The sequence below is a fragment of the Sus scrofa genome, chromosome 6, assembly GCF_054392235.1.
Source record: "Sus scrofa isolate SSC_HxYL_T2T_F1_AM1 chromosome 6, Sscrofa_HxYL_maternal_Yorkshire_Landrace_v2.0, whole genome shotgun sequence".
Taxonomy (NCBI): Eukaryota; Metazoa; Chordata; class Mammalia; order Artiodactyla; family Suidae; genus Sus; species Sus scrofa.
In genome coordinates, this window is record NC_139388.1 from 57,842,200 (window position 1) to 57,851,875 (window position 9,676).

At 57.9% G+C, this 9,676-nt stretch overlaps 1 protein-coding gene across 6 annotated transcripts; it reads left to right on the plus strand.

Moving 5' to 3' along the window:
- The first annotated feature begins 379 nt into the window (after positions 1 to 379).
- Positions 380 to 9,496, plus strand: SYNGR4 (synaptogyrin 4). 6 transcript variants are annotated; one of them, XM_084961713.1, is made up of 5 exons: positions 380 to 567; positions 1,316 to 1,516; positions 7,477 to 7,714; positions 8,829 to 8,968; positions 9,205 to 9,496. In XM_084961713.1, the coding sequence occupies exons 2-5, from the start codon at positions 1,424 to 1,426 to the stop codon at positions 9,436 to 9,438; spliced, it is 705 nt and encodes a 234-aa protein (XP_084817839.1). In that variant the 5' UTR covers positions 380 to 567; positions 1,316 to 1,423; the 3' UTR covers positions 9,439 to 9,496. The 6 variants fall into 6 exon arrangements, with proteins under 6 accessions (XP_084817839.1, XP_020950329.1, XP_020950330.1 ...); XM_021094670.2 differs by having other exon boundaries at positions 380 to 475; XM_021094671.2 differs by having other exon boundaries at positions 380 to 475; positions 1,319 to 1,516.
- The last annotated feature ends 180 nt before the right edge of the window (positions 9,497 to 9,676 follow it).

Below are 9,676 nucleotides of genomic sequence, written 5' to 3' on the forward strand. Positions count from 1 at the left end.
GTCCGCAGTAAGACGCATGCGCAAATCCTGGGTCTTGAAGCCGGGTGGGGGAACCATTTTTCTTCTAAGGACGCGTCTCGGTTGCGCATGCGCGACCTGTCACCTCCCTCTCTCGCCCTCCTTGGACTCGGCGCATGCGCCGAAGAAGTATCTCTTTGTCCGCAGACTTCAAAGGGGCGGGGCGAGCGCGAAGCTCCCGGGACTGCCGGGGATGGGCCGAGCTCCCGCGCGCAGCCTGCCAACGGCGGGCCGCCCAACGTCCTCTGAGGCCACGCCCCTGCCCCTGTCCGCTTCAGAGAAGGCGGGAAAAGAGAGGGGCGGGGCTTCGGCGCAGCCAATCAGCAGTGGAGGAGCGAAAAGGCGGGAAAAAGAGGAGCCCAAAGAAGTCTGAGGTGGCGCTAGGGACCAGGAGGGCAGGGTGAGCGGAAGGAAGAGCAGGCCTCCAGGTGACGCAGACCGGGCCTCCAGAGTAGAGGTGACTCTGTCAGGCAGCATCACCTCCAAAACTCACCACCCTTGAGCCCCAGCGTCCAGAGTCCTTAAAGGGAAGACCCCGATTCTCTGAAGGTAGCTTAGTGCCGGGGGCTCGGCCTCCTCATTCTGCGAGGAAGCTATTTGGAGCTCACGTTCCCCGCACATCTGCGGTCCGGACCCCCGATTTGAGGAAATGCACTTTTATGAAGATGGAACGAATTCTAAGGGGTAGCCCTGATTCTAAGGATATCACCCCAAATTACCAGGACAGCCTGAAATCTACCCTGAGATGCCTGGGATCTCCACTCGGGGGGCTGTCATCTCAAAGCCTGAAAGGGATCCCCCTGATTCAGACCTCCCAGGGGTTCTGATCTCCCAACACCCCTAATAAATCCCATTAACACAGGTCTTAAAATGGGTACTCTGGCTCCCGTGTCAAGGACATGACATCAACATCCCACCCTCTCCCCGCCCCTTCTCCCTGCCCCGTGCACCACCCTGCACCTCTGGGGCCCTAACAGCCCCCTCACCCCATAGCCTCCCCAGCCTGCACTCCTGACTCCTGGGACCACACCCCCAGCAGCCCTCTCACCCTGGACCCCTGCCTCTGGAATTCTCAGAAGCTCCCTCACCCTGCACCGCAATGCATGGGACCATCAGCCACCCTCTCATCCCGCGCCCTCACCCCTAGAACCCCCAACAGCTCCTTCACCCCACCTAACCCCATACTGGAACTCCTCCAGAACCCTCCATCCCATGCCCTCCTCTCCTGAGACCCTTGGCAGCCCCTTTACCCTGCACCTTGGACTCTAACCACCCCTTAATCCCTCTTGTCCATCAGCAGCCAAGCCCCAGGGTGGGCCTGGAACCTCCAGACGGCGGAGCCCAGCAGGCAGCACCCAGCATCCCTGCTCTGGGCCCCCAGGGCCCAGGCAGCAGAGCAGGCACCATGCACATCCCGGAAAGCCTCCAGGACCTGGCCGACAGCGAAGCTGTGCAGTTTCTCAAGAGGCCAAAGACGATCACACGGCTCTTTGCAGGGGTGAGGCCCTCCTGTGGCTCCCCACGGGTAACAGGGAACAGGAATTGTCCCTGCTCAGACCCAGTGTGGAGAGAGTGGGAGGGCGGGTAAGAAGGGTCAGATGGGGAAAGGAAGCAAAAGAGAGCTCATAACTGCAGTCACCTTCTCCTGAGCATCTACCTATACGCCCTACGTTATCCTGAGCACTTATCAATTTTCCTGGGAAGCAACACCCTTCAAAGTGCATGCTATGAGTCCCATTTTTGAGATAAGAAAACTGAGTATCAGAGACAGTTAAATTTTATAAGGCCATGCTGTCCTATGGGGTAGCCACAAACCACATGCGGCTATTCTAATCTAAACTAATTAAAATTGGGAGTTCCCTGGAGTTCCCATCGTGGCGCAGTGGTTAATGAATCCGACTAGGAACCATGAGGTTGCGGGTTTGATCCCTGGCCTTGCTCAGTGGGTGAAGGATCTGGCGTTGCCATGAGCTGTGGTGTACATTGCAGACGTGGCTCGGATCCCGAGTTGCTGTGGCTGTGGTGTAGGCCAGCGGCTACAGCTCCGATTAGACCTCTAGCCTGGGAACCTCCACATGCTGCGGGAGCGGCCCTAGAAAAGGCAAAAAGACCAAAAAAAAAAAAAATTGGGAGTTCCCTTTGTAGTTCAGTGAATTGTGAAACCAATTCATATCCATGAGGACGTGGGTTCGATCCCTGGCCTCGCTCAGTGGGTTGAGGATCTGGTGTTGCCGTGACCTGTGGTGTAGGTCGCAGACACAGCTCGCATCTGGCGTTGCTGTGGCTCTGGTGTAGGCTGGCCACTACAGCTCTGATTCGACCCCTGGCCTGGGAACTTCCATATGTCACAGGTGCGGCCCTGAAAAGCAAGGAAAAAAGGAAATAATCATTCCTCAGGCACAGTGGCCACATTTCAGGTGCCCACCAGCCACATGTGGCTGGTGGTTCTCATAATGGACAGTGAGGCCCTAGGACATTTCCATCATGGTGGACAGTTCCATGGGGCAGGTTGGCTAAGGTCACACAGTAAGAGGCAGGGATTCAAACTGAGGTCTGTGAGACACCAGAGCCCATTCATTTTCTGCCTCTCAGACAAGGGACCAGGAGGGAGAGCCAGGGCCAGGGCCTCTGGGGGAAAGAGAAACATAGAGGTAGGAAGAGAATAAGAATACATCATGGAGACCTAAATGCCACGGGGTGGAAGGTCACAGTGTGCCAGGCATGGTGCCAAAAAAGGGCTTAACCTGCATTTAGCTTCATCATTACCACATCCCCAAAGAGTCAAGACACTTGGGGTCAAACCCTCATTCAACCCCGACTTTGCTGGCTGACTTGAGCCAATCACTGCCCCTCTCTGGACCTCAGCATGTGAGGGGTTAGAGCTGTGACTCTAGGCTCTGTGCTGGCTGCCTCCATCGTGAGCCTTTGACAAAGTTGGAACTGAGGCCTAAGGAGACTTGATGGGGCATCAGGGGAGTGGGTGGGATGCCCTAGATTGAACCCAGGGTCCTAGAGTTCCCACTGTGGCTCAGCAGGTTAAGAACCCGACTAGTATCCACGAAGACACAGGTTCGATCCCTGGCCTCACTGTGGGTCAAGGATCTGGCGTTGCCATGAACTGTGGTGTAGGTCGCAGACTCGGCTCTGATCCCATGCTGTGGCTGTGGTTGGGTCGGCATTGCAGCTCCAATGAGACACCACCTAGCCTGGGAATTTCTTTTTTTTTTTTTTTGTCTTTTTTTTGCTATTTCTTGGGCCGCTCCCGCGGCATATGGAGGTTCCCAGGCTAGGGGTTGAATCGGAGCTGTAGCCACCGGCCTACACCAGCACCACAGCAACGTGGGATCCGAGCCACGTCTGCAACCTACACCACAGCTCACAGCAACGCCGGATGGTTAACCCACTGAGCAAGGGCAGGGACCGAACCCGCAACCTCATGGTTCCTAGTCGGATTCGTTAACCACTGCGCCACGACGGGAACTCCCTGGGAATTTCTATGTGCCGCATGTGCAGCTGTAAAGAGAAGGGAAAAAAAAAAAAAAAAAAAAAAAAGAACCCAGGGTCCTAATCCAGAAGGCTCAGTCAGGCCTGGCTAAGAGTGCTGGTCAGGTCCCAGGCCGCCCCTGTGCAGCGACGTCCTCCCCTGTTTGCTGGGGTCGGCCCTGGCGTAAATATCCGCAGCACTGCCTTTAATTCTCAGAGGTGCCCTGCTTTCCTTGATAACTTCCCTGGTCATCCTCGGTCTGTGTGATCTTGGGCAAGTGAGTTGACTTCTCTGAACCTCCTGTGTGTAGCTGCGCCTGCTCTGCAGGAAAGACTGGTGAACATGAAGGTCCCTCCCCAGACTAGCTTGGGCCTGACCAGCAGTCCTCGTTCCTGAAATAGCAGTGATGGTTGGGGTGAACTTGCCATGGACGAGAGAGATGGGCTTGGGGGCCATAGGATGGTGGGGACTGGTGTCCATGGTCGTTTTCACCCAAGGGAAGCGGGGAATTACGAATTCCGATCCGGGTTCGAATCCCTCGTGGGTGGTAGCTCTTCTGCCCCTCACCACGACCCTGCGACCTGGGCATTATTACACCTGTTGGACCCAAGGGGAATCTGAGACTCAAGAGGCTGAATGACCTTCCCGAGGACATTACACAGCTGCCGATGCGCGGGCCTCCACCGCTTCGGAAGGGAGGGTGGTTGGCCCTGGAGCAGGAGGCCCAGCTGGTGTGGACCGTGCGGGAAGCAGTGGGGGAAGGACCCGGAGGTTTCAGTCTCAGACTTTGCCTGCCGCCTCCAGCCTCCCTCCTGGCCCCGGTCCTCGGCTCCTCCTCGTTGGGAAGTCTCTGGGCAGCTGGTGCTCCTGTTCTTCTCACGGCCACCTGCCAGCTGGTGCCTTAACTGATGAATCTTTGCTCCCTCCCTGGGGACAGGCCAGGAAGTGTGCAGAGGGAGGTTGGACGCCGGCTTCAGAGGGCTAGCGTCCCCTCGGCCCAGCCGAGCAACCCCCCCACACACACACCTTGCGTCTCCAGCGCCCTGGGCTTGCGCTGCAGCCCAAGGTTTTCAGGGTCAGTGGCCCAGCAGCCCGAGAGGCCTGGAAGTCAGGAGGGCTGGGTTCCAATCCCCTCCCCCGCAACCCTGAAAGGACACTTGCCCTCTCTGGCCATCGTGAGAAATTACCAGCAGGGCCAGGCCCCCACCTCTTCGTAGGCCAGAGACAGGCTGGGAAACTGAGGCTGCGAGAGGCCAGCCATACACCCAAGGCCACACAGCTGCCCCTGTTGGACGCGCGTCTGGCTCTTTCCACTGCACCACAATGGCTTTGATTTATCACCTGTGAAATGGCAATGAGTTAGTAACCTCGGCCAGGCGGGGCTGGCAGCGCAGGTAAAATGAATCCGGGCTCAAAAATGATCAATGGGCCTTCCTGTCCTTGACCTGGCTCTGCCTCAGACCAGCAGGGCAAGACATTCCCCTTCTGTGGACTCAGCTCTTCAGCCCCAAAATGGGCATGGAGGTGAACGCTCTCTGCGTTAATCCCGGAGTCCTGGACAGAAAGAGAGACTAGTGATGATGAGGTGGAGGATTGCTGTTATTTTTATTTTTGCTTTTTTTAGGGCCTCACCCGAGGCACATGGAGGTTCCCAGGCTAGGGGCTGAATTGGAGCTACAGCTGCGGGCTTACACCACAGCCACAGCAACGCAGGATCCAAGCCACATCTTCGACCTACACCATGGCTCACAGCAACGCCAGATCCTTAACCCACTGAGCAAGGCCAGGGATGGAACCTGCGTCTTCTTGGATACTAATCAGATTCGTTTTTGCTGCGCCACAATGGGAACTCCTATTTGTTCTTTTTATTCAGCGAAGGCAATTAAGGCAAAGGAGAGAAGAGGATGGAAGGACAGAGGCTGCATACGGAGTTTAGGGGTCAATCCTTTGCCTCCCCTGTCCCCAGCCTGAAGGGCAGGGCAAGATTAAAAAAAAAACAAGGGGGAGTTCCTGTAGTGGCTCAGTGGTTAATGAATCGAACTAGAAACCATAAGGTTGCAGGTTTGATCCCTGGCCTCGCTCAGTGGGTTAAGGATCTGGCATTGCTGTGAGCTGGGGTGTAGGTTGCAGACGTTGCTGGGATCCAGCATTGCTGTGACTCTGGCATAGACTGGCGGCTACAGCTTTGATTAGACCCCCTAGCCTGGGAACCTCCATATGCTGCAGGTGTGGCCCTAGAAAAAGACAAAAAAAAAAACAAAAAAACCAAGGGCCAAATTCATTCACTCTTCAGCACATCTGCCTTTGGGTGCTGGGTGCTGGGCTATGTGCAGAGAAGGGTCCCACGTGGACCTGGTCCAGGAGGAGCTCAAATTCTTGTGAATTCTCTCCCTGTCTCCTCCCTCCCTCCTTTTCCCAACACCATGACATCCGATCAATCACCAAGTCCAATTTTACATTCTAAATGTCACCAGATTCCCCAGAGCTCCGGCCTCAGCCCTTCTGCCTCCCCCACCCTCCAAGTCCCCTCTCGGTGCGGCTCCCTTTCACCAGGAACCTGGAGATTTTCTCCAACTCCCGGTCTGACCCTGGCCATCCCTCTGCTCAGAAGTTTTCCATGCGTAAAATTAAGCCCAAGTTAGAAATTTAATTCTTCCCATGGCACCCCAAATCCAGGTTCCTCAGCCTGGTGTTCAAGCCTCTGGCTCCCCCCACCCCTGTTTCCAGCCTCACCTCACACCCAATCCCTCAGATGTCTCTGTAGCCCCTGAAGTAGCTTCACTCCGCAGCATCTGGGTTTTGCACACATGGTTCGCCCTGCCTGGAATGCCCTCCCTCCTGCCTGCCTGCCTGCAAAACTCCTCATTCTTTTTTTTTTTAAGGGCCACCGCACCTGCAGCATATGGAAGTTTCCAGGCTAGGGGTCAAATCAGAGCTGCAGCTGATAGCCTACGCCACAGCCACAGCAACTGGGGATCCGAGTCTGTGGCCAGGTCTGTGAACTACACCACAGTTCATGGCAAGGCCGGATCAGTAACCCACTGAGTGAGACCAGGGATCGAGCTCACATCTTCATGGATACCATTCGGGTTCTTAACCCCCTGAGCAACAACGGGAACTCCAATCCTCATTTTTTTTTTTTTTTTTTTTTTAAGGCCATACCCCTGGCATATGGAGGTTCCCAGGCTAGGGTCGAATCGGGGCTATAGTCACTGGCCTATGCCACAGCCACAGCAATGAAAGATCTGAGCTGTGTCTTCGACCTACAGCACAGCTCACAGCAACGCCAGATCCTTAACACACTAATCAAGGCCAGGGATCAAACCTGCCTCTTCTTGGATACTAGTCAGATTTGTTTCCGCTCAGCCATGATGGGAATGCCCCAATTCCTTTTTCACAATGGAGAGGAATGAGCTGAGTAGGGAGCAGAGGCAGAAGTTGCAGGCTGAGGGAAAGGCTTGGAAGCAGAGAGAATCAGCAGGACTGCGCTGCCTTGGTGTGTGCCGGGCGCTGTGCTAATAAGCCTTTCCTCCTGGTACTTGTGTTTGGTGGAGGGCACCTGTTTGTGGTGGCAGAAGGGGCTTGTGAGCGAGGCAGGGGTGACTGGGGTGAGCTGAGGGGCTGGGACTCTGTCCTGGGGGTGCTGGGGAGCCACGGGGTGGGAGGCTGGGAGCCATTGGGGGGCGGGCAGAGTGTGGAAAGACCCCTCAGGGGGGCCATGTGTGGGGGGACTCAGGCTGAGGGGCTGAGCCTTGGAGGCAGGGAGGCCAGGGAGGAGGCTGGGACCAGGGCCCGGGGGTGGGGTTGGGGCAGATGGGCCTGAGCTAGGCTGGAGAAGCGGGGCTGAGGGGCTTGGAGGCTCTGAGGACGGAACAGGGAGGGAGGGGCCGGAACAGCCCCATGGGTGGGGACCCCAGCAGGTGAGTGGGTCAGGTCCGGCCCCTGGGACCACCGCCCCCCCCTCGCACCCACAGGTCTTCTCCCTCATCGTCTTCTCGTCCCTGCTGACTGACGGCTACCAAAACAAGACCAACTCTTCGCAGCTGCACTGCGTTCTCAACAGCAACCGCTCGGCCTGCAGCTTCGCGGTGGGAGCCGGCCTCCTGGCCTTCCTCAGCTGCCTGGCCTTCCTGGCCCTGGATGCCCACGAGAGCCTCCTGGCCAGCAGCCGCTTCAAGACGGCCTTCCAGCTCTTGGACTTCATCCTGGCTAGTGAGCCCCCCCACCCCACCCCCGGCGTTACCCACCCAGGGCTGCCCCCGAATCCAGCTCCCAGTCTGCACCCCCCACCCCCGCTCTCCGGGGCCCCCAGGCTAATTTCTGACGCTGGCTTTCTGCCCAGCTTTTTCCTCCAAAAAGCCAGCTTCTTCCTCCTGTTCACCTCCCCTTTAGAAAAGCCAGCAGTGGCAGGAGGTAGGGTGCAGAGCATGGAGCCAGACTGACCTGGATTGCAGTCTCACCTTGGCACCCCTCGCTGTGTGGGCTCGGGTGGGTCGCCTCCCCTCTCTGAGCTGCCGTAGAAGCCAGGATGCATGAGACCCCTGCCTCCAGGGTTTTCCTGAGGATGAAATGAGAGGACGGCTGCAGCAATGGTGACATTTATGGGGCATGTCCCTCGGGTCAGGCCGGGAGTCAAGGGCTCCACATGATGGGTCTCATTTCTTTCTCAGAACCACCCGCAGAGGTAAGTCCTAGTCAGACTCCCATATCACAGAGGAGGAAACTGAGGCTTAAGGAAGCTGTGTAACGCGGCACACGGCTGCCCAGCGCCGGATGCAGGCTTCCCAGCAAAGCCCAGCCTCCTAACCAATGTCCAGCACCATAGAAAGAGCCTGGCACACAGTAAGCGTTCAATAAATGCACGTGCCTTTTCCTCAGGCCCCAGGCTTCTTCTGCTCCTCTTCTGCACCTGCCCAGACCCAGCGTCTCAGGCCTGGGAGGGCCCCTGAAGGTCACAGGTCCAGCGCCACCCAGGAGACCAAGAGAACTTTCCCTGAGGGTGGGAATGCTCGGGACCTGGGCTCCCCGATTCGGGAGCCACCTGCCACATGTGGCCGCTGAGCACTTGAAGTGGGGCCAGTGCAATCTAGGGGTGGGGTTATTTTTAAAATTCTGTTTTAATTGATTGAAACATTGAATTGATTGAGACGTAAAAAGCTGCCAGTGCCCCCCTCCCCCCCAACCCCTTGGGGACAGTGCAGCTCCACCCCGGGGAGTGTTTTGTGGGAGGCTGGGAGGGAGAGGCCAGAGGGAGACCCCAGCCACCCTTGCTGAGTTTTTCTCTCCCTCCCCTCTTCTCCCCATCCCACCCCCGGGGACACCCCAGTCCTCTGGGCAGGCATCTGGTTCGTGGGATTCTGTTTCCTGGCCAACCAGTGGCAGCATTCGCCGTCCAGACACTTCCTCCTGGGGAGCAGCAGCGCCAAGGCCGCCATCACCTTCTCTTTCTTCTCTGTCCCCCTCTGGGTGAGGATGAGCCCCTCCCCGGGCACCCTCTGCCGGGCGAGGGGTAAGAGGACTAGAACCTTCCAGCTCCCCTGGGCCCCTGAGAATCCCTTCTGTGACTCTGGGCAAAGGGGGGAGAAGGCGATCCTTGCTCCCTGCTTTGGGCAACACGCTGGTGACCAGTCCCTCCCCAGCCCCGGCCCCTCTCCTCCCCCCCACCCCCGGACAGCCTGCAGCTGGCCCTCCTCCACCTGCAGATATTCCAGGCCTACCTGGCCCTCCAGGACCTCCGAAGTGATGCTCCAGTCCCCTACAAGCGCTCCCTGGACGAGGGCGGCGTGGTGCTGACCTCCCTCTCCCCACCGGCCGCTGCCAGCCCCGGCAACGCGGCCCCCGCCGGCCCCCACGGCCTGAGCTACGGCAGCGCCGCCCTGAGCCCGTACGTGAGCACGCCCAAGGCCCCCCGCCTGGCCATGATGCCCGACAGCTAGCCACCTCCTCCTGGTCAGTAAAGAGAATCCTCCCTCCAGAGGGGTTTCTGAGAACAGCCCTCTGTCCTTCTCCTGTCTCTTCCTTGCTGGGCCTTGAGTGGCCAGGGCTGGGGGCCCTCCTACAGGGTCTCCTCAGGAGTCTCTGCTCAGGGTCACATTTCCCTGCCACCTCCCTGACTCCCTGTCCGGTGCCCCCTGGAGAGCAGCAGAGTAGCGGGGTGACCAGAGGGCCCTCTGT